General features: G+C 43.0%; 1 protein-coding gene across 2 annotated transcripts; it reads right to left on the reverse strand.

Moving 5' to 3' along the window:
- Positions 1-1,997: 1,997 nt before the first annotated feature.
- LOC132829887 (keratinocyte differentiation factor 1-like) lies at positions 1,998-24,087 on the reverse strand. 2 transcript variants are annotated; one of them, XM_060847294.1, is made up of 4 exons: positions 23,921-24,087; positions 4,356-5,459; positions 3,997-4,071; positions 1,998-3,407 (listed from the first exon to the last, which is right to left on the reverse strand). In XM_060847294.1, exons 2-4 carry the CDS (start codon positions 5,440-5,442, stop codon positions 3,331-3,333), a joined length of 1,239 nt encoding a protein of 412 aa, XP_060703277.1. In that variant the 5' UTR covers positions 5,443-5,459; positions 23,921-24,087; the 3' UTR covers positions 1,998-3,330. The 2 variants fall into 2 exon arrangements, with proteins under 2 accessions (XP_060703277.1, XP_060703278.1); XM_060847295.1 differs by lacking the exon at positions 23,921-24,087 and adding an exon at positions 23,652-23,897.
- Positions 24,088-24,271: the final 184 nt, after the last annotated feature.

Consider the following 24,271-nt stretch of genomic DNA (forward strand, 5'->3'; position numbering starts at 1 on the left):
ACTCAAGTTCATATAAAATATTGCTGTCCAATAACATTTTGTCCAGTTAGCTATTTATTGGAGCCTATTTTTATATGCTCTGGCTCTGTCCTCACTATAGTGACCCATATCTAACCAGTGTTGATCGTTTCAATGTATTACTGTGGCCTTCTGTTAATCTGTCACCCACATACCATTGAACCTCAAACAGTGGAAGATGATAAAAGTGATTACTTCCTTTGGTAAATATTAAACAAATGCTGCTGTTTCTCAGCAAATAATTGTTTGCAATAACCCATTAATAACTGCTGGAAGGAAAAACTAACCTCTTTCCCCTGGAGCAACTCCTGCTTTACACACCATCTCACTGAAATCACTTTACTACCAACAAAATGCCTTCTTTTGAACCCCCTCCCTTAATTCCAGCCCACAAGTATGTTTGGGGATGGTGGTGACTTCAGCAGCCTCCTCTGCACTTGTAGGCAGGACTGAACAATAGCATAATTGAGGCAGCAGGGAGAGGAAACTATGTAAATCAGCAATCAGCAGCTGACAGAATCTCAATAAGAACAAGTTCAGAATGTGGTCCTGGACTTGTAGCTGCTTTGCTGACTGGAGTCAGAGAGCACAGTATGTGGGGCGAAGATATAGTCATGGCAAGATTTGGCGGGTGGCACAGTGGTTAGCACTGCTGCCTCACAGCACCTGAGACCTGGGTTCAATTCCCGACCCAGGCGACTGACTGTGTGGAGTTTGCACGTTCTCCTCGTGTCTGCGTGGGTTTCCTCCGGGTGCTCTGGTTTCCTCCCACAGTCCAAAGATGTGCGGGTCAGGTGAATTGGCCATGCTAAATTGCCCGTAGTGTTAGGTAAGGGGTAAATGTAGGGGTATGGGTGGGTTGCGCTTCGGCGGGTCGGTGTGGACTTGTTGGGCCGAAGGGCCTGTTTTCCACACTGTAAGTAATCTAATCTAATCTATGTAAAGATTTGAAAATAAAGGCGAGTTGCTCAGGATGATGCAAAGTACAGTGGGACTAGGAACAGCTATAGATTAGATTAGATTACTCAGTGTGGAAACAGGCCCTTCGGCCCAACAAGTCCACACCGACCCGCCGAAGCGCAACCCACCCATACCCCTACATTTACCTCTTACCTAACACTACGGGCAATTTACCATGGCCAATTCACCTGACCCGCACATCTTTGGACTGTGGGTGGAAACCGGAGCACCCGGAGGAAACCCACGCAGACACGGGGAGAACGTGCAAACTCCACACAGTCAGTCGCCTGAGGCAGGAATTGACCCCAGGTCTCTGGCGCTGTGAGGCAACAGTGCTAACCACTGTGCCACCGTGCCACCCCAGCTATGTCAGGGAATTTGGGACAAATAATAGTGGACAATTCCTGTAGTAGTTTATGTATTCAGTTGGTAGAGAGAGAGAATAACATGAAAACTTTTGAGAAGATTGAATTATAAAGAGGGTGATTAAAGGAAATCCATTCAAATGTGACATGAAATGCAGCACACACAGTTAAGTTAAAATGAGTGAAAACTGAATTTTATAGCAGAGGAAACCTTTAAAATAATGTACAACCATTATTTACTTTTTAAAAATCTTACATTTGCACCCACCTAGTCAGAATAAATTCCTTTGTCCATTTTCATGAAAATTGTCCTTGTAAATGGTCATACTGTAATTACACCTTCCCATGAGAGGCGGCGCCATCAAGCTTCCCTTTTACTTTTCCAAACTGCTGACCTTGTCACACTGTCTGTCAACTATCCAGACTGGTTTCTGCTACATTCACTGGAACTGAGTCCAGCTTATCGCGAGGCTTTCCGTTGAAGTCACAAACCCAACCACAATACACATGCAACACTTCATGTAAACCATCAGATAAAAGACTTAAAAATTACAAATGGATTTAAAAACTTACAGATATTGATAGAATGAACAGATGGTGAAAGCAGACATTTGTAAAAAAAAAGTGTCCCACAGAGTTTATAGCACAGATAGGTTAATACAGTAAAAGGCTTTATTAGGTTAATATCCTGAGGAAAGGGACTTCAATGGGTTAACACACAAAATGGAAGGACTGCAATTTGTTAATGTACCAGCAGGTAGGGCTCTGATGGAACATAGTGGCTCACTATGGGTTTACAGCGCCACCTGTTTGCCGAGACAGGCAGCACAGGATTCTCAGTTTCAGAAATACACTCTGAGCCACAGGGCTCCTCTATCCCATCTCCACACTCTCAGTTCCTGCTCACAGCTACCTGCAAAACTGAACCTTACCAATCATCCTCCAGTGTTTCATCCTAGTGGTCAGCTCATGTTAAGTCTACACAGCGAGGATAGTGGACTATATTGGACACCACAGCAGAACCTAATCCTTCCCTCAATCATATTTTAGAAGGCAACAGGTTGGATAACAGGGAAGCGACTTGAAGCCAGTGTTGTCCCTCCCAACGTGGGATTAAATGCTTCATCTCAGGTGTGAGATGGAACCTGGATCCTTTCTGCAATCTGTGGGGTTCAGTGAGTTTCTAACTCTGGCCAGTCTGGGTCCTCACTCAGTACAGCATCAAAGATGATGGCCTCATTGGAGCTGTTCACACCCAATATTTGCTGAAGGCCCAAGGTTAGACTGTACAGGAAGACTTGGCCAGTGAAGTCCTGCATCAAGTTACATTACATAAAACCTGTCCTGAGTGGAGACTGGATGCAGAATCAAAAAAGGACAGAATCCGGGATTGAGGCATTTTTCAAATTGCAGACAAGATTCCAATTGTTGCTTTAATATAAAAAGCAACTTATTAAAATCAATATTTCTCACCATGACTCACTGTATTATCCAGTCATACAAAACAATGTACAAAATATGCAAAGTAACTGTACAACCGCCACCCCTGTACACCATCTATCTCCCCCAGCATGAACATAACCCCCTGACCAGTTCCTTATTTACACTAGTTCGGATTTCGCTGGCACCCAGTGAGTTATTATTTACCCCGCATTCTCCCCATCCACCTGCACCTCCCCCTTTTTGCCTCTCTCCTGCTTGCTGACCTTTGGCACTGAGCCTGGACTCTTCATCTGCAGGGGGCAGGAAGTGGAGGGCTAGGTGCAAGCAAGAGGAAGAATGGCCTCCTCCAGGTTATCATCATCACAATCAAGTATTGGGCACTGGACTCCAAACCAGAGCACATCCCTTGTAGGGAGCAGGGGAAATCAGCTTCACAGTGAACAAGAGCCAAGTCAATTCCACACTTTCCACTGGTCTCAAGAGTGTCTGGCCACTCAGTGCCCTACGCACCCAACTTCCAATGTGGAAGGTCCCAACTCCAACCTTAGATATACACTTTGAGCAATGGGGCTCCTGATGAATCCGTCTCTGTATCTTGAAGAGAATCATCTTTACGCAAATCTGGAGAGAAAGACAGAGAGGGAACAGTGAGTGTTGGTTCCTCAGTGGGAATCTGCATTCTGGTCTGGAGTTTGGTGTGCGTTCAGTGTTGGAACAAAAAGCACTGGGGTGGGGAATGGTCACATCGAATCTGAAATGACAGCTCAGGACATCAATAGGATAATGATCAGTATACAGACTGCAGAGAGATGAGGGAATGAAAGCCACAGAAACTGGGAAATTGGGTGTGGGACAAACAGCAAGAAGGGTACAAGGTGGTGGGGTAAGGCAAATAGAAAGAAGATGGGGGGGGCGAGGTCAGAGGGGGGTGGAGAGAGAAGATGGGGTGAGGTCAGAGAGAGTGTAAGGGGAGAAGACAGGACGAGAGAGAGGGGGAGAAGATGGGGCAAGGTCAGGGGGTCAGAGAGAGAGGGATAAAATACAAGGCAAGGTCGCAGAGGACAGAGTGAAAAAGACAATGAAATGGGGCAAAGTCAGACCGAGTCAGAGAAAGAAAGAGAGGAAGATAGAGGTGTGGACAGTGAGAGAGGGAGATGAAGGTCTTAGTCTGAGACAGAGAGAAAAGGGTAGAAAGTAATTTGCAAATTACCTGGTGAACACAGCCGCTGAATTTGTCTTGCTCTCTCATCAAGTGAGTCCACCACTGAAATCTCTAGGTTAAGCTCTTAACAAAAGAGAAAAAACAGAAATCATAGCACAGCAATCATAACATCTTCCAGCCAAACAAGAACACATCTCTGCCCACCTGCAGACAGATACAGCCTTCCAGGCGGATGGACAACCAACTCAGCCCCATGCACCTTATCCCACCCAAGTGGAGCTCCAGTGTATTTCTGGCCCCTCCAGTACATCTGTCTGGGTGCAATTTCTGTGCAGTACCCTCCCCCCACGCAGCTCCAGTGCATCCCTCTCCCCCTGCACAGTGCAACTCCAGCACAGTTGCCTCACCTTCGCTGGGCAAAATAGTCTCGGTTTGAGGTCTGAGGTCAACAGGAGTAGGAGTGATCAGTCTTTCCTCACTTGGCTCTTCTGGTCCCCTTTTCTTACTTTTCTTGGGCTTCCGGGTGCTGATCCGGACGATCCCAGTTACTATCCGGCATTCCGCATCCTTCTCATTGATTTTGTAGCCTTTGGTGATGCTATCAATGAGCTCAGTGATCTCACTGCTTTTGCTGATGAATGTAGTGTCAGAGGTACATTGAGCCAACATGTCGATCTGGTGAATGCTGAACAGCTCCAGCAGCTTCTTATTGATGTACTCGTCCAGCTCTGCACTCGACATTGACACGTTTAGCTCGTTGTTCTCCAAATCTTCCTCCAGAAAGGAGGGGAACTCATCGGAAATTCGTTTGTGGGAGATTGGTGAGATGCTGCTGGGACTCTCTGATTGCTGAGAATTGAGGGGGGTGTCCTTGTGGCATGAGTCTGTGGACAGAGTATTATTGTGAATTTTCCAGATTACCTGCTGTCCTCCCAACTTGACATCATAATAATTAAAACTGTTGCCTGCAAGGTTAGTCTTCTTCTTGGAGCTGGGTTCAGAGTTCAGGGGAATCCCATGCGTTGGGTTTTCAATATACCGCAAAGTGTTACTGTCAATGTCTTTAGCACGTGTCGGTGGTTCTGTCGACCTGGTACATGGATTGTAAACCCCCGTGTCAGCCTTATAGTATCCACAGCTCACCACACAGCAGAAAACCTCCTTAACCATCTGCCAGGTAACACAGGTTCCCAACCCACATGACTCACACACACTTGCCTCCTCTATGGTTTCAACTGACCCCGGGATGAACCCAATGTTTTCCGTGTTATTCCCATTTGAATCTCTTGGATCTGCTTTCCGGCTGTGACTTTTAGCCAGCAACTTGCTTTCCTTCCTCTCAGCTCGTCTGTTTTCTGGCGTTGAGCCTTCATAAACCTCCAGGCTCAGCGAGTCCACAGAGGCTGGCAGCCGAACTGGAGAAGTCAGAAGCCTGGGTTTGGCCACAGGCCTATCAGCCTGCTGTGGAGCAGCTCTTCGCCCAGTTCCTTGCATGACTTACACTGAAGGACCTGTGGAATAGAGAGGACAAACGTCACACAACACATGCAGCCACTGGACCAACACATTACCACCAAAAGGAGACAACAAACCATACACGGTGAACCCAAGGATATAAGACCATTAGACATAGGAGTGGAACTAAGGCCATTCGGCCCATCGAGTCCACTCCGCCATTCAATTATGGCTGATGGGCATTTCAACTCCACTTACCAGCATTCTCCCGTAGCCCTTAATTCCTTGTGACATCAAGAATTTATCAATCTCTGCCTTGAAGACATTTAGCGTCCTGCCCTCCACTGCACTCTGTGGCAATGAATTCCACAGGTCCACCACTCTCTGGCTGAAGAAATATCTCCGCATTTCTGTTCTGAATTGACTCCCTCTAATTCTAAGGCTGTGTCCATGGGTCCTAGTCTCCTCGCCTAGCGGAAACAATTTCCTAGCGTCCACCCTTTCCAAGCCACGTATTATCTTGTAAGTTTCTAATAGATCTCCCCTTAATCTTCTAAACTCCAATGAATACAATCCCAGGATCCTCAGCCATTCCTCGTATGTTAGACCTACCATTCCAGGGATCATCCGTGTGAATCTCCGCTGGACACGCTCCAGTGCCAGTATGTCCTTCCTGAGGTGTGGGGACCAAAACTGGACACAGTACTCCAAATGGGGCCTAACCAGAGTTTTATAAAGTCTCAGTAGCACAACGGTGCTTTTATATTCAACCTTCTTGAGATAAATGACAACATTGCATCCGCTTTCTTAATCACGGACTCAACCTGCATGTTTACCTTTAGAGAATCCTCGACTAGCACTCCCAGATCTCTTTGTACTTTGGCTTTACAAATTTTCTCACTGTTTAGAAAGTAGTCTATGCTTGTATTCTTTTTTCCAAACTACAAGACTTCGCATTTGCTCACGTTGAATTCCATCAGCCATTTCCTGAACCACTCTCCCAAACTGTCTAGATCCTTCTGCAGCTTCCCCACTTCCTCAGTACTACCTGCATGTCCACCTAACTTCGTATCATCTGCAAACTTCGCTAGAATGCCCCCAGCCCCTTCATCCAGATCATTAATATATAATGTGAACAGCTGCGGCCCCAACACAGAGCCCTGCTGTACACCGCTTGTCACTGGCTGCCATTCGGAAAAAGAACCTTTTATCCCAACTCTCTGCCTTCTGTCAGACAGCCAATCCTCAATCCATACCAGTAGCTCACCTCGAACACCATGGGCCCTCACCTTGCTGAGCAGCCTCCCGTATGGCACCTTATCAAAGGTCTTTTGGAAGTCTAGATAGACCACATCCACTGGGTTTCCTTGGTCTAACCTACTTGTCACCTCTTCAAAGAATTCCAACAGGTTTGTCAGACACGACCTCCCCTTACTAAATCCATGTTGACTTGTTTTAATCCGACTCTGCTCTTCCAAGAATTTAGAAACCTCATCCTTAATGATGGATTCTAGAATTTTACCAACAATCGAGGTTAGGCTAATTGGCCAATAATCTTCCATCTTTTGTCTTGATCCTTTCTTGAACAAGGGGGTTACAACAGCGATCTTCCAATCATCTGGGACTTTCCCTGACTCCAGTGACTTTTGAAAGATCTCAACCAATGCCTCCGCTATTTCCTCAGCCACCTCTCTCAGAACTTTAGGATATATCCCATCGGGGCCAGGAGATTTATCAATTTTAAGACTTTTTAGCTTTTCTAGCACTTTCTCTTTTGTAATGGCAACCATATTCAACTCAGCCCCCTGACTCCCTTTAATTGTTGGGATAGTACTCATGTCTTCCACTGTGAAGACTGACGCAAAGTACTTGTTAAGTTCTCCTGCTATTTCCTTATCTCCCATCATAGGCTTCCAGCATCAGTTTGAAGTGGTCCAATGTCTACTTTTGCCTGTCGTTTGTTTCTTATGTATTGAAAGAAACTTTTACTATCATTTCTAATATTACTGGCTAGCCTACCTTCATATTTGATCCTCTCCTTCCTTACTTGTCTCTTTGTTATCCTCTGTTTGTTTTTGTAGTCTTCCCAATCTTCTGATTTCCCATTGCTCTTGGCCACTTTATAGGATCTCTCTTTTTCTTTAATACAGTTCCTGACTTCCTTTGTCAGCCATGGCTGTCTAATCCCTCCCCGGATAATCTTTCTTTTCTTGGGGATGAACCTCTGTACAGTGTCCTCAATTTGACCCACATACTCCTGCCATTTTTGTTCGACTGTCCTCCCCGCTAGGTTCTGCTTCCAGTCTATTTTCATCAGTCCCTCTCTCATGCCCTCATAATTACCTTTATTTAACTGTAACACCATTATATCCGACTTTGCCTTCTTTCTTTCAAACTGCAGACTGAACTCTACCATATTATGATCGCTGCTTCCTAAGTGTTCCCTTATTTTAAGATCTTTTATAAAGTATGGTTCATTACATAGCACTAGGTCCAGAATAGCCTGTTCCCTTGTGGGCTCCATGACAAGATGTTCCAAAAAGCCATCCTGTAAGCATTCCATGAATTCCCTTTCTTTGGATCCACTGGCAACATTATTTACTCAGTCCACCTGCATATTGAAGTCTCCCATGATCACCGTGACCTTGCCTTTCTGACATGTCTTCTCTATTTCCCGGTATATGTTGCGCCCCTGGTCCTGACCACTGTTAGGAGGTCTGTACATAACTCCCATTATGGTTTTTTTGCCTTTGTGGTTCCTCAATTCCACCCTATTCTTGGGCTTCAATATCTATGAGGCCCAAGAATAGCTTGGGGCCAAAGAGATTCCAGCAGTAGGGGAGGTGAGGAGCAGCTGCAGGAATGCTCAAAGTGCACTATATTAACCTCCAAGCACACTGAACCACAGCATACAATCTGAAGATGTTTTATCCCCTTCCCTGAATGTGACATGTAGAACCCAGGCAGGAAGAATAGGGTGGGAACAACTCAGATCACTTCTACCCTCAGAAAGCAGTTTGAATTGACTGACCAGCTACAAAAATAGGTTAAAAAAATACAAAGCGTAGTCAGCACAGATTTCAAAAGGGATGGAATGCAAGGCGAAGGGGCGGCATGGTGGCTCAGTTGTTGGCACTGCTGCTCCACAATGCCAGGGACCCCAGGTTCGATTCCACCCTAGGGCGACTGTGTGGAGTTTGCACATTCTCCCCATGTCTGCATGGGTTTCCTCCCACAGTCTGAAGATGTGCAGGTTAGAAGTTGTCCAGACTAGTTGGATTAACCATGGGAAATGCAGGTTTACAGGGACAGGGTACAGAGTGGGATGCTCTGCGAAGGGTTGGTGTGGACTTGATGGGCCAAATGGCCTGCTTCCACATTGTAGGGGATTCTATGAAGACCAGTCTTACTGATTTCTTTGAAATAACAAGGTAGATGTAGGTAATATGATGGATATAATATTTTTGGATTTCCAAAAGGACTTTGACAACCTACTGCATAGGAAACTCATGACCAAGGTCAAACATGTGGAGTAAGGGGTTAGTAGTAGAATGGATAGCAGGTTGGATACAAAATAGAAAATAGGGATACGGATTATAAATAGATAATCAGACTGACAAAACAAAGGAAGTGATATTTCACAGGGATCGATAGTGGGGCCACTGTTATTCACTACTAACATCAATGATTTGGGAATTTTAAAAAATTTCAAATTTCACAGTAGACACCAAATTGGGATACTATTGATATAGAGGACTGTAGCAAAATAAATGAAGACATTAATAAACTAGCAATATGGCAATTTTATCAGCAAATGAACTTTAATATTTTTAAGCCTGAGGGTGTCACATTTCAATAGGTCTAAGAAAGCCACATGCTCCTTGCTAAACAATTATCCAAACAAAAGACTCTGGGAGTTCAGATGCACAAATCATTAAAAAGTAGTGGCACATTATCACAAAGCTATAAAATGGGATTCAATACACTGATTCACTTCTAGAGGGATATGTACAGAGACCCAAGTCACAATTTGGCACAATGTGCACAATTCTGGACCCCACCGGGACTCTTTTCTCTGGAAACGAAAAGACAAAGGGACTGCATGACAGAAGTCTCTATGATAACAAAAGGGTTTTATAGAATACATGTTAAGAAAATGTTTTCGCGTGTGGACAAAACCAAAATTAGACATTATATATGATAAATTTTCTATTTGAATTTATTAATCATTATAAGAAAACTCTTTACTCAGCCTGCAATTAGAATGTAGGACTCAACAGCACAAAGAGAACTCAAAGGAGAACAAAATACATACATTGACTAAACTTGATGGAGAAAGGAATAAAGAGATACGGTGATAGATTGAGGCAAAGTAGAGTGGAAAGCTATTGTGGAAAATAAACACTGGCATGGGCCGGTCATGTAGTGATTTGATAGGCTAGAGATAATGTTAGACTGACATGCCTATTTTTGTACAGGGAATTAACATTGATAAAAGGCAGAGGAAGGCGTTAAGTATTGCTGGGAGAAGTTGTCATGAAAGAACAAAGGGGGAGGCCTATGAAAGACTGGGGAACTCAACAATGATTAAATGGCAAAGGGCTGATAGTGCAATAAAGCATTAGGGGATAGTCATGGAACAAGTGTAAAGAGAAACAAAGTTGGGTCCTGCTGAGCTGTACATGCCAACAGTGAAACATTAACAACAGTTGCCATGAAAATGGAAGCAAAGCTATTCTCTAAAGTTGTGAAACTCAAGCCGGAAGGTTGTAAACTGCCTAATCAAAAGATCAAAAGCAGTTTTTGTGCACTTGCATTGAACTCTATGAGAACAGTATAGGTGACTGAAGTCAGAGAAGTCATGGTGAGATTGTGGTGGAGAAATGATTGGAATTGGTATTATGATTGCAGAACAAAGTGTGTGTAGAGCAAAGCAATATTCCAATTTGCAGAGTTGTCTTCCCAAATACAGGAGGCTGTGCCATGAAGGCCACCCCAATGTGGAGGGCAATACAATATGAATGCACCTCCGCTCAAAATCACGGATGAACCAGGAGATTCACTCCGGACTAAAGTCTAGGTCTGAGGCGTACAAGTCGGGCAATCCTGTCCTATACTGAAAATTCAGGTACAACCTTCGTAAGGCCATCAGAAATGCTAAGAAGCGTTACCAAACTAAGCTTGAGGCCCGGACCAACCACATAGGCACCCATTGTTTGTGGCAAGACTTAAACCACATAACAGGCTACAAAGCAAACTTAAAAAGAATAGTGGGCAACAGTACATCCCCACCCAACAAGTTCAATGCATTCTACATTTGTTTTGAACAGAAGGTCATTGAAACAATGTCACCTATCCCAACAGCCTTGGATATACCTGTACTCTCAGTCACCATGGCAGATGTTAGATCAGCCTAATTGAGAGTGAACCCATGGAAAACGACTGGCCTGGATGGAGTCCCCTGGCCATGTGCTAAGATCCTCTGTGAACCAGTTGGTGGGAATATTCGCAGATATAGTGTGTCATGGAATCATACAGCACGGAAACAGGTTCCTCGATCCAACTCATCTGTGCCAACCTGGCATCCTAATCTGACCTAGTCCTATTTCCGAACATTTGTCCCATATCCCTCTAAACCCTTCCTAATCATATACCCATCTAGCTGCCTTTTGAACGTTGTAATTGTTTAACCTCTCCTTATTACAATCTGAAGTCCCCATCTGCCTCAAGAAGACCACCATTATCCTGATGCCAAAGAAAGATCATGGAGCACGCCTCAACAACTACCGCCTGGTGGCTCTGACCTTCATTATTTGGAGTGCTTCAAGAGGTTAGTCACAACTCACAGCAAGTATAACCCATCAAACTGCCTTGACCCTTTGCAATCTGCCTACTGGCATAACAGGTTCACAGCAGAAACCATCGCCCTACTCTCATCCCTCCAATATTTGGATAACAAGGATAGCTATGTTAGGATCCTACTTATTGACTATAGTTTCACCTTCAACACCATAATTCCAAATAAACTCATCTCTAAACTCCAAGACCTAGGTTTTGGGTCCCCCCTTTATAACTGGATCCTCAACTTCCTGACCCATAGACCACAATAAGCAAGAATAGGCAACAACACGTCCTCCACCATAATCCTCAACACTGATGCGCTACAAGATTGCATCCTCTGTCCCCTATATTCCTAACACGATCATGACTGTGCAGCCAAATTCTGCACCAACTCCATTTACAAGTTTGCTGATGACACCATTGCTGTAGACTGGATCTCAAACAATGACGAGACAGAATACGTGAAAAGAGATTGAGTGCTTAGTGGCATGGCATAAGGACAACAATCTCTCCAACAACATCAGCTGGTCATTGACTTCAAACAGAATGGAAGGCATGGCCCCATCTGATCAATGGTTCGGAGGTGAAAACGATCGAGAGCGTCAAGGTCCTGAGAGTGTCTATCACCAAGAATCTGCCATGGTCCATCTACGTCAACACGATAGTGCAGATAGCACAACAATGTCTCTACTTCCTCAGGAGGTTATGGAAATTTGACATGTCCATAAAGATACTTACAATTTTTATGGATGCATCATACAAAGCATCCAATCTGTATGCATCACAACTGCTCTTTCCAGGATTTCAAAAAACTACAGAAAGTCATGAACACAGTCCAGTCCATCATGAAAACCAACTTTCCATGCATTGACTCCAGCTATACTTCCCGCTGCCTAGGGAAAGCAATCAATACAATAAAAACCCCTCCCACCCTGGTTATACTCTCTTCCATCCTCCTCCGTCAGCGGAAGATATAAACGTTTGAATACACATATGAATAGATTCAAGCACAGCTTCTAACCCGCCTCTAAACAGACCTCTAAAATGTTAATGTTGATCTCTCTCTCTCTCTGCACCTTCTCTACAGCTGTAACATTGTATTCTACACTTTGTTCTGCTACTTTGATATACTTTGTATGTCTGTATAGCACAAAAAACAACACTTTTCACTGTATCTCAGTACATTTGACAGGTCAGATAGGGATGTCTGCTCGCCATGGACGAGTTGGACCAAAGGGTCTGTTTCCATGCTGTGTGACTTTATGACTCTGTAACAAGGCCATAGAAAAATCTGTTAATCTGGATGGACATTTTAAAATTGGGGATTGCTTATCCAAGATCCAAAATGTGTCAGTGAGCACAGGGGTCATGGGTGAATGGGACTTTTGCTAAGTTAAAGCACTTTCCAGCATCTGCAGTCCTCACTGTCTGCTTGTGTAAGTTAAGACACACAACAACATTTCAACACTCACACTCTATAAACAGTGATACACCTCTACCCCAAACATTAATGCTGTTACAAACTGATACCAACTAACCTCACCTACATTAAAAATCAATCGTAAGATCACAAAACCATAAAATATGGGTTCACAGCAGGCCATTCAGCCCACTGACTCTGTTCTGCCATTCAATAACATCATGGTTGATCTGATAAACCTTAACTCCACTTTTCTGCCTTTTCCCCATAACCTTGATATCCTTACTGATTAAAAATCTGTCTCTCTCAGCCTCAAATATACTTAGTGACCCAGCCTTGACTGGTCTTGGTGGTAAAGCATTTCACAGGTTCACAACCCTCAGAAAACATTCTGACTTATCTCTTTCTTAAATGTGCAAACCCTTATTCTGAGATTATATCCTCTCATCATAAACTCTCCATCAAAGTGGAACAACCTTTCTTTTCTGCATCTGGATAGAGTGAATAGTCAAGGTTGTTTGCCTAGGGTAGGGAAGTCCAAATCTAAACTGCATAGGATTAAGATGAGAGGGGAAAGATTTAAAAAGGACCAAAGGGGTTTATTTTATCATGTGGTATGTTTCTGAAATGAGCTGCCAGAGGTGGTGATGGTGGAGGCTGACACAATTACACCATTTAAAAGGCATCTGGATGGGTACATGAATTGGAAGGGTTTAGAAGGATATGGGCCAAATGCTGCAAATGGGACTAGATTAATTTTAATATATCTGGTCGGCACGGACAAGTTGGACCAAAGGGTCTGTTTCCAAGTTATACATCTCTATGACTTTACCCCATTAAGCCCCCCATGAATCTTGTACGTGTCAATAAGATTCTCTCTCATTTTTCTATATTCCAAAGAGTACAGGCTCAACCTCTCCTCATGAAACAGTCCCTCTATACCTGGCATCAGCCTAGTGAAAATTCTTTTGACTGCCTCCAATGCTATATCTTTCCTTCGATAAGGGGCCCAAAACTGTTCACATTCCAGCTGTGGTCTGACTAGCATCTTGTACAGTTTTAGTAATGCCTCCCTTCTTTTTATTCCAATCCTTTTGAAATAAATGGCAACATGTCATTTACCTCCTTTATTACCGACTGAACTCTGATGCTAGCTTTTGGTGATTCACACACTCCCGAAGGATTCTGAAATCCCTCTGTTTTGTAGCTTTCTGCAGTTTAAATAATAGTTAGTATTCTATTCTTTCTGCCATAGTGCATAATCTCACATTTCCCCACATTACATTTCATTTGCCAAATGTTTGCCCACTTGTTTAACCTAGCTATAACCCTTTCAGACCCTTGTCATCCTCACCATTTGTCCTCCTGTCTGTTTTTATGGCATTTACAAACTTGGCTAAAGTGCATTCCCTTTCCTCTTCCAAATCACTAACATATTATAAATGATTGTGGACTCAGCTCTGATCCCTGTAGCACAACACACATTACAGATTACCACCCTGAAAATAAATTAGATTAGATTAGATTAGATTAGATTACTTACAGTGTGGAAACAGACCCTTCGGCCCAACAAGTCCACACCGACCCGCCGAAGCGCAACCCACCCATACCCCTACATTTACCCCTTACCTAACACTACGGGCAATTTAGCATGGCCAATTCACCTGACCCTCTTATCTTGTTATGTAGCCTAATGTACGATACCTAATCAAGTGCCTTCAAATCCAAATACATTATAGCTACTGCTTCTTCTTTACCTATATTGCTTGTTATCTCCTCAAAGAATTCTAATAATTTTGTTATTTCCACTTCATGAAGGCATGTCAACTCTGCTTGATTGTATTTTGCCTTTTTAAATGCTTTGCTATTACATTCTGTATAATAGACTCTACTATTTTCCCAATAACAGACATTAAGCTAACTGGCCTATATTTACCTACATTCTGTCTCCTTCCATTTCCAAATAAAAGGTATTACACTGATAGTTTTCCAATCCTCTGGGACTTATCCATAATCTAAGGATTGGTTCATCTCATTCCTAGGAATCTTCTTCCTTACTGAATTATGCCATTGCTGTGAGACATGAACAACGTCTTAAACATCTGCTATTGACCGCTTTTGCTGCTAAACACCTTTTCTGAGTCACTCCAGCCAGCTCTGCACTCATTCCTTTGTAATTACAAGTCAGGAGTGTGATGGAATACTGCCCTCTTTCCTGAATGAGTGCAGAACCAGTAACACTCAAGAAGCTTGGCACCATTCAGGACAAATCAGCCCCTGCTTGTTTGGAACCTCATCTGCCTCCTTCAAAATTCATTCCTTTCACCATAGTACTGTACACACTATGTGTCGATTGCCAGATGCACCTAACAAACCTATGACCTCAATCAGATAGAAGGACAAGGGCAGCAGATGCATGGGAGCACCATGGCCTGCAAGGTCCTCTCCAAATCACACACCATCCTGAACTGGAAACATATTGCTGTCCCTTCACTGTGGCTGGGTCAAAATCCTGGAACTTCCTCTCTAACAGCACTGTGGGTTAACTATACTACATTGGCTGCAGTGGTTTAAGAAGGCACCAAACTTACCACCATCTCCTCAATGGCAATTAAGAATGAGCAGTTAATGTTGTTCGAGCTAGCTACATCCACATCTATGAACAAGTTTTTGAAAAAGTATCCAGAATGGTGGCAGAAGTCCCAAACTTTGAGACCACCCCTGACATGAAGCAGAATGCTCAGGTGGACCACACATCAACCACACCCTGCTCACTGCCAATTCAAGTGATTCAAAGCAAACCGGTTCTGCAGGGACTGGAAAACTGATTTTATCGCTGCACTGACTGCAAATGAATGAACAGGTTTCTTTCAGACACATGTTCTGGAATAGATTGAGAAGGAGTGATGGGGCAGAGTCAGAGGGATTGTTCGATGCACAGCAAAGTCCCTGACAGGGGTCTGAAGGAATAGAGGGAAATCCCCAACAGGGAACAGATGATGAGGGATTGAGTGGATGTGGGTAGTTGATGGTGACCAGCAGAGATTGCCGAGGCAGGTTTGGTCATTGATTGAAATAAAATAAAGGTGCTGGAAATCTGAAGCAAAAACAGAAAATTGCTGGAGAAACTCAGCAGGTCTGGCTACATCTGCAGAGAGAAAGCATAATTAATGTTTTGAGTCCAGTGACTCTACTTCAGAACTGTTTCTGGAGATGATTCACTGGATTTGAAATGTTACGGTTTTCTCTACACAGATGCTACCAAACTTGCTGAGTTTCTTCAGTAATTTCTGTTTTTGCTCATTGCTTACCCTGTGTTATACTGGTTTCCTACAGCATAACAATTTGTGAAGCAGTTTAACAGCTTCCAATCCTCAGCATCCCAGGTGCACTCTCATTGAACAGTAAAATACACAGATAAACCATTATGTTCTTTCACTGATGTTTGAAGATGGCAGCAAAATTATAAGGCAGTTTAAAAATCATACAAGATTTGTAATTACTGAAGTCAAAAATGAACAAGTCATGCTAAATTAAGGGATATGGGAACGTACAGGTAAGTGGCATTGAAATACCCGTCAGTCATGATTGAATGGCGGAATGGACTCGATGGGCCGAATGACCTTACTTCCACTCCTATTTCTTATGGTCTTAAAATGACACGTCAGAGCTTAGCTGGAGTATTTTACAATTCTAGACACCATAATTTAGCTAAATAGGAAATAGGAGCAGTTGACAATTAGGTCTATTAGGTCCACTCTACTTTTCAACATGATCATGGCTGACAGTATATTTAAATACCATATTTCATCTCTCTCCCTCTCTCTCTCTCTATCCCTAACATCTTTAATCTCTAGGAATCTATTTCTTTAGCACATGTATTCACTAGCCATATAAATACAGTGGCTACAAGAGCAGGTCAGAGGCTAGGAATACTGCAGTAAATAACTCACTGCCTGACTCCCCAGAACTTGTCTGCCAACTAAAAGGCATAAGGCAACAGTGTGATGGAATACTCCTCACTTGCATGGATCAATGCAGCTTCAATGTCACTCAAGAGGCTTCACATTATCCAGGACAAGGCAGCCTGCTTGAACAGCACCTTATCCACAAGAATCACTTCCTCAACCACCAATTCTCAGTAGCAGCAGTGTGTACCATTTGCAAAACATACTGCAGAAATTTAGCAGGGTTGCGTTGACAGCACCTTTCAAGCCCACAACCACTTGCATCTAGAATGAAAGGGCAGCAGATACATGGGAACATCTCCACCTGCATGTTGTCCTCCAAGACCTAGAGGAAGAGACTTGAAAATATATCGCTGTTCCTTTCGTACAACTGGGTCAAGAGATTGTGGAATTCCCTCCCTAACAGCATTGTGGGTCTACGAGAGCATGTGGACTACTCTGCTTCAAGAAGACAGCTTCTCAAGGGCAACTGGGCAAAAAATGATGTCAGTGATGTCCACATCCATGAAAGAATGTTTTTAAAGTCAGAGACTCTGCCTCCACAGCCTTTGATGGCAGGAATTACATAGATTTACAACTCTCTGAAGCAAAGGAATAATCCCTCACTTCAGTCTGAAATAGCCTCTGCACAGCCTGAGACTATGACACTTTGTTCTGGAAGCCCCCAGCCAAGTACAGAGAAGAGGATCTTTATGTAAGGAGATTGGACAAAATAGTGTTCTTCCCTGTAGAGCAGAGAAGGAGAAGGGGGAATCTATAGAGGAATTCAAAATATGAAGTGGTTTTGACAGAGGGGAGAAGGGAACACTTCCCTTTGGCAAGTCAGTTACCAGAATTACCAGATTTAAAATAATTGGCAAAAGTACTGGACAGGAAACATAGAAACTGAGAAAACAGAAGCACGAGTAGGCCATTCAGCCCTTCAAGCCTTCTCCGCCATTCAAGATGTTCATGGCTGATCATTCAATTCAGTGCACTCTTCCCACTTGCCCCCTACATCATTCAATCCCTTTAGCCCCCAACAACTACCTATAACTGAGGAGACTAAATTAGGAGAAATGTTTTCACACAGAGGTTGGGGTTGTTATCTGGACTTAAGGGTAGTGGAAGTAACATCCACAGGAGATTTCAAGAGGCAACTGGATGTAAAGTTAAAGATGACTAATTTGCAGGGTAATGGGGAAAACAAAGAGAGGTGTGTATCTAAAATGGACAGATCTTTCAAAGAGCTGGCACAGACATCATTGTGGACTGAATGGTTTCCTCCTGCACTGTATAATTGTATGATTCTGCACCTGTGGGCATTTGTTACTAAACCGGTTTCTGATGACTAATATATATGCAGACTGTTCAAAATTCTAATCCATGCCCGGGGCAATCAAGGCTGTTACTCACTGTTGTTTTAATAACACAAAGATTTGAAAACATAAAGGAAAATTGCAGCAAATCAGCTTCCCACTCAACAGCTACTTACATTTCAATAGCACTTTCAACGTGAAAAAAAACCTGCATGTACCTTAAAGACAAAACGAGGACCCCATATCAAAGAACGATGCTGGGAGTGGTTTTAAAGAGGGAAGAAAGGTTAAAAGGCCAAGACAGCAATGGTGGAGCAAAGAGGAATGGGAGATGCACAACCGACAAAACTAGAGGAATGCAGAGATCTGAGAGGTGTATGGTTGGAGGAGGTTACAAAGACGGGGACCAATGAGGCCAGGGAGGGATTGAAAGCATTGCTGATAATTTTACTCAAGGCATTGGTCAAATGATAGGCATTATAGGTCAGTAAGCACAGGAATACTGAAAGAATAAGACTGTCCTAAGTTAGGATATGGAAATTGACAGACGGTGAAAGAAGAGTTTGCTGAGGATAGCATGTAGATTTGTGGTCAAGTATAGATACTTGGGGGCGCTTCTGTTATAACTGACAGAAGCCTAAGGACACACAATAGTCTGGCCATGATCAGACCTGGTAAAAGTGAAGCCATTGAACTGGACAGTGGAAAGGGAGATAAGGAGGGGCAGAGTCAGATAGGATGCCATCTGTGACTTTGACTCAGACCAGGAGCTCGTTGACAGGGGAAAAGGTTTGAATATCCCAAGACATTTTTTTTCCTGGCTTTGGATCTAAAAGTTTGAATTTAAGGAGAGACATTCTCGCATTGGATGCAGTTTAGATCGAAAGATTCACTAAGTTGAATCCTGGAATGAAGAGATTTCTTATGATGAAAGGTTGTGCAGGTTTAGTCAATTATTTTTGGAGTTTAGAAGAATGTGAGGTGATCCTGTTGAAACATGAAAGAATCTGAGAGGACTTAACAGGGTAGATGCTGAGAAGGTGTTACCCTCAGAAGGGATGCCGGAACCTCAGGTTCGGGTACAGTGCGTGCGTGCAGGTGTGCAAGGATTTAGAAGTAATAAATTTACAAATAGTTGTTTGATAATACTGATCTTGAATATTGCTAATAAACTATACATTTTGTGAAAGCTTTTCATCTTGCACTCATCAGGACAATTTGCAAGAATAACAATTCAAGGAGAAATCCAACATTTATACTGCATAAGAGGAGTGTGTTGATTGGTTGGCAAGTGGACTCTGATTTGTAGAGGCATTGCTATGGATAATGCATGATTAATGCTTATCGACAGTTAACAGCCAGGTTTTGTTTAAATTTTAAACTAGGCAGGTTGACTGATTGGTCAAGGCATTGCAATAAGAATTGAACAAGTCAGTCAAGTGACACACAGAAAAATGGAGTTAAGGCAACATCAGATCAGCCAAGATCTTATTGACTGGCAAAGTAGCCCTGAGGGTCAAAATAGCCTACTCCTGAGTATATTCATGATCTTATGCGCAAGGCAGAGATTAGCAGAGTGGGATTAAGTATCTTTGCAATCAAATATATATGAAGTTCTCAGACTTTGGGATACAGGGCTCAATTTTGAATTGGCAGAGGATGCAAAATGTGGAATTGTAGCAAATAGTAAGGACAATAATAAACTGACAGGCTGATACAACAGGCGTTAGATGAAATTCACTGCAGAGGGAAGGTGTGACACATTTTAGGAGAAAAAAAATTGAAGAGACAATGCATGACAAATTGCACATTTTTTAAAGAAAGGGCAGACATAGCAGTGTTTATATACAAATCTTATAAACTAGCTTTATAAGTGGAGACATACAGTATACGAGCATAGGAGTTACGTTAAACTGTAACATAAAACAGTAGTTTGGCACCAACACAGGATTCCTGTGTCCAGTTTTAGGTTCCACACTTTGATAAAGACATGACAGTGACTCTGGGAAAAGGGAATTATAGTTCAGTGGATAGAGTGGAGACGCTGGGGTTGTTCACATTAAAGCAAACTGGGAGGAGATTTGATGGATGTATTTTAAAATCATGAGAAATGTAGCTAGTGCAGATAAGAGACTATTTCCAAAGACTGAAGGATTGGAAATTCAGAGAGCATGGATTCAAAGTGATTGGCTACAGAATCAGAGGCAATTTAAGAAAAAAATTAGGATTTTGAATTCATTGCCTGTCAAGGGGAAGAACATATGACAACTTTCAAATGGAAACTGAATAAATACTTGAAACTTTTTAAAAAATTGGAATAAGAGGAAGTGGGCCCACCTGAATTGCTCAAGAACTAAAGCATTCCCAATGACACAGAGATAGATGACATCCAGTTGAGGGGGCTATTGTAGTTTCAGTTCATTTCTCACCTTAAAGGCCAAACTTTTGACACAGTGTAGTGCACCCTCCATACCACACTGAAAGTGATTATGCAGTTCAGTCAATGGAGTTATACTTGAACTCAGAACCTACTGACTCAAAGACTACTATATTTCTCCCTCCATACACTATACTGCCTGACCTGCTGAGTGTTTCCAGCATTGTCCCCTGTTATTTCAGACTTCCACCATTCATGGTACTTGCCTTCTTTTAAAATATTTGCAGATTTCAAAATCTCTGTTGTGGTTCTGTTCGCCGAGCTGGGAATTTGTGTTGCAGAAGTTTCGTTCCCTGTCTAGGTGACATCCTCAGTGCTTGGGAGCCTCCTATGAAGCGCTTCTGTGATATTTCCTTCGGCAATTATGGTGGTTTGTCTCTGCCGCTTCCGGTTGTCAGTTCCAGCTGTCCACTACTGGGACAACACTACTATTATAGGATAAGCCAAACAGAGAACAGCCGGAGAATTCCTAGAGGCATGGCACGAATCCACAGATTCAATCAATAAGCAAATCAACCTAGACCCAATATGCTGACCACTGCAACGGACAGCTGGAACTGACAACCGGAAGCGGCAGAGACAAACCACTATAAATGCCGGAGGAAATATCACAGAAGCGCTTCACAGGAGGCTCCCAAGCACAGAGGGTGTCACCTAAACAGGGGATGAAATGTCTGCAACACAAATTCCCAGCTCGGCAAACAGAACCACAACAATGAGCACCCGAGCTACAAATTTTCTCACAAACTTTAAATTCAAAATCCCTTTCATGAGAGAGAAAAACGTGTACAATTTATACAGCATTTTTCAAACCTAAGTTTGAAAAGAGCTTTACAATCAATGAGTAACTTGCAAGGTGTAGTTCCTAGTCTCTTCCTATCCACTGCAGCACCAATACCAGGGACCATTACAATACACAGGCCGAAGTTTCAGTTGTCTTACCCTCTGCTGTGGGGTGATGTGATTCAATTTAAATATGTTTACACCATGCAGGAAAGTTCAGGAGCTGAGCATGTCTGTCCATCTCTTAGAACAATTTTCTCATCAAATTCCACAATATTTCAGTTAGCCCAACACTTGTAGCAATAAATTATATTTATGTAACACCTTTAACAAAGTAAACAGGTGTCTTTAGAAAATTATTTCAAACATCATGACACAGCTGAATATTAAACTGACAGGCTTGTTTCAGGAACCAGACAAGAATACCAGAGCAAAGCGTGGTAAAAGAACAGAAAGTGTTAAGATGACAGGTATTCGCATTTCAAATGGATGGACAGGCAAGTGGAAAGATTCTAAGATGTCACAGTCAGTCAATTATTGATAGCTGGCCCTTGAAGTCTAGGCCCTTTCCCAGACACCCAGACACCCAGTTCAGTTATCCAGTCCTGTCATAGACCCTGCCATTACCAAACTGGAAAAGGTGCAAAAATAAATTCATTTGGATGATAATCCTATCTGAAAGGTCACACTATAAAGAAAGATTGAACAGCCCGCGTTTTTTTTGTAAAAAAAAGAGTTAACTTGATAGAAGTCCATGAAAAGGTTTAAGCAGGCAGACGCAGAGAAGTGGTTTCCAATTGTGAGTGTGACCAGATTTAGAGGTCATAAATATACCAAAAGCAAACTATTGCAGATGCTGGACATCTGAAATAAAAACAAAAAAAAAGTTCAAAATAGTCAGCAGATCAAGAAACATCTGCAGAGAGAAACAGAGTCAATATTTCAGATCATGACTATCCTTCATGAAAAAGAGTCTGATGACATTAAGTAAAATAGAATTTCAGAGGATCCCTACAGTGTGGAAAAAGGCCCTTCGGCCCAACAAGTCCACACCGATCCTCCGAAGAGTATTCCACCCAAACCCATTCCCTTATCCTGTTACTCTGTATTCTACCCCTGACTAATGCACCTAACCTACACATTCCTGAACACAATGGGCAATTTAGCATGGCCAATTCACCTAACCTACAAACCTTTGGATTGTGGGAGGAAACCGGAGCACCCAGAGGAAACCCACGCAGACACAGGGAGAATGTGCAAACTCCACACAGACAGTCACCAAGCTAGAATTGAACCTGAGTTCCTGGCATTGTGAGGCAGCAGTGCTAACCGCTGAGCCACCATGCTGCAAATGTTATCTGTTTTTCACTCTCCACATAATATTACCAGTATTTTATGTTTTAGGCTGTAAACAATTGCTAATTATTTGGGGAATTCATAAAGACCTTCTTTATACTGAGTGATTTGAAAGTGGGACTTAGTTGTACAGGAAGTAGTTGAGATAAATTACACAGATGCAATCAAGTGGAACCTAGATAAACATGAGACAGAATGGAGTTGATGATAGGCTGATAGAGTTTGATGAAGACGACTTGTTTGAAGTATAAAGCTCAGTATAGATCTGTGAAATGAATGAGCTATTCATATGCTGTACTAAGAATGACACTACCTCGCCTCAGAATACTGATTGGAAGTGCAAGTGGACACATTGAGTCAATTAGATGGAGAACTGGATTCAGAGTTTTTGTCTGCCTCTAATGATAAACATCATCAATAAATTCCCAGATCTTGGGATACGCACCACCTTCCCCTCTCTAAAGTAACAACATGGGTTCTGTCGAACTGGCAAAAATAGCTTTGAACATATAATTCACTTGTCCACACCAACTCATCAAAATCTCTCTTGAGCACCAGCATATGAAAAAAGCTTCCCTTGGTGAGCTGGATATAAAATCCTTGCTATGATTGGTAACGGAAATGCCCCTGTTACTTTCAGTAGTGACAGGCTAAAAATTGTGTGATTCGAGGGCCTAGAATCACTGGAAGTGAACTCATAGCTGTCAAAAATAACTAGAAATGATATTGAAGGGAGCACGGTGCAGATTCACCAGAACGTTGGCCTTTCCAACAAGGAGGATGGAGTATAAGAGTGGGAAATCTGGCTAAAATTGTGCAGGACAGTGGTGAGACTGCACCTAGAGAACATTTAGAGAATGGGATGAGGTCTTTTGCTTATGAGGAAAGGTTAGACAAAAACACACTGCAACTTTGAAAACCTTTGAGGAGATCTTATTGAACCCTGTAACATTCTGATGGGGCTTAACAGGGGGGTGGGATAGCCAATATCTAAAATTGGGGGCTACGGTTTATAATTCAGACAACGCACATTTAAGAACAAAATAAGGAGGAATTTCTTTTAGAGGGTCGTTAGCCTCAGAATTCTGTCTCCCAGACAATGCAGTGATTGTGCACATTCAAAGTTGAGATGAATTCTGACTTACAAGGGAGTGAAGGCAAACGGGCCAGAGAAAGTGCTCAGACTGCAATTAGTTCACGCGATTGAAGGAGAAGGGGGACAGCAGGGGCTGGAGGAGCCGAATGGCTTAGTCTTGTACTTATTTATGATCTTCATTCCCTCTCTGTTCGACCTTCCTTCTCCCTCAGTTACACATCCAGCGTCGATGCTCAACGTCGAGCTGAGAGCGAAAAGTTTAACCAGAAACAAAACTTCCCAGAGTTTGTGGCGGGGCCTCGGGTTCCGGTTCCTTACCATAACACGGTGCTGGTGCTGGTGCTGGGGCCGGGACCGGGGTCTCGCTCGGACCACCCCCGCCGCCTCTGTCCGGCACTGGCCCCGGACTGTAGCCGCGATCCCGAACCCCGTTCCCAATCCCGGTGGGTCCTCACCTGGGCCAGGTAAACCCTGACGTCACTTGCTGCTCCAGGAAGGACTAAATGAAACAGGAAACGCGATTCAATATATAAAAAAAACCCAAGGTAAAAGGGGGAGTAGTTTGTACAATGTGTTACACTATTTATGGAATAAAACAGATCATTCGGTGTAACGGCACCATCTCGGCAAATCCACTTGTACCTCTCTATCATTTCCATTACTCCCTTG

This window comes from Hemiscyllium ocellatum, chromosome 30 (assembly GCF_020745735.1).
Source record: "Hemiscyllium ocellatum isolate sHemOce1 chromosome 30, sHemOce1.pat.X.cur, whole genome shotgun sequence".
Taxonomy (NCBI): domain Eukaryota; kingdom Metazoa; phylum Chordata; class Chondrichthyes; order Orectolobiformes; family Hemiscylliidae; genus Hemiscyllium; species Hemiscyllium ocellatum.

Excerpts from the sequence above, each read along its gene's own strand:
- LOC132829887 (XM_060847294.1), bottom strand. The coding sequence starts at position 5,442 with ATGCAAGGAACTGGGCGAAGAGCTGCTCCACAGCAGGCTGATAGGCCT. Across the intron at positions 4,072-4,355 it reads GACTATTTTGCCCAGCGAAG|AGCTTAACCTAGAGATTTCA; the intron begins GTGAGGCAACTG and ends TCTTTTGTTAAG. Across the intron at positions 3,408-3,996 it reads TCAGCGGCTGTGTTCACCAG|ATTTGCGTAAAGATGATTCT; the intron begins GTAATTTGCAAA and ends CTTTCTCTCCAG.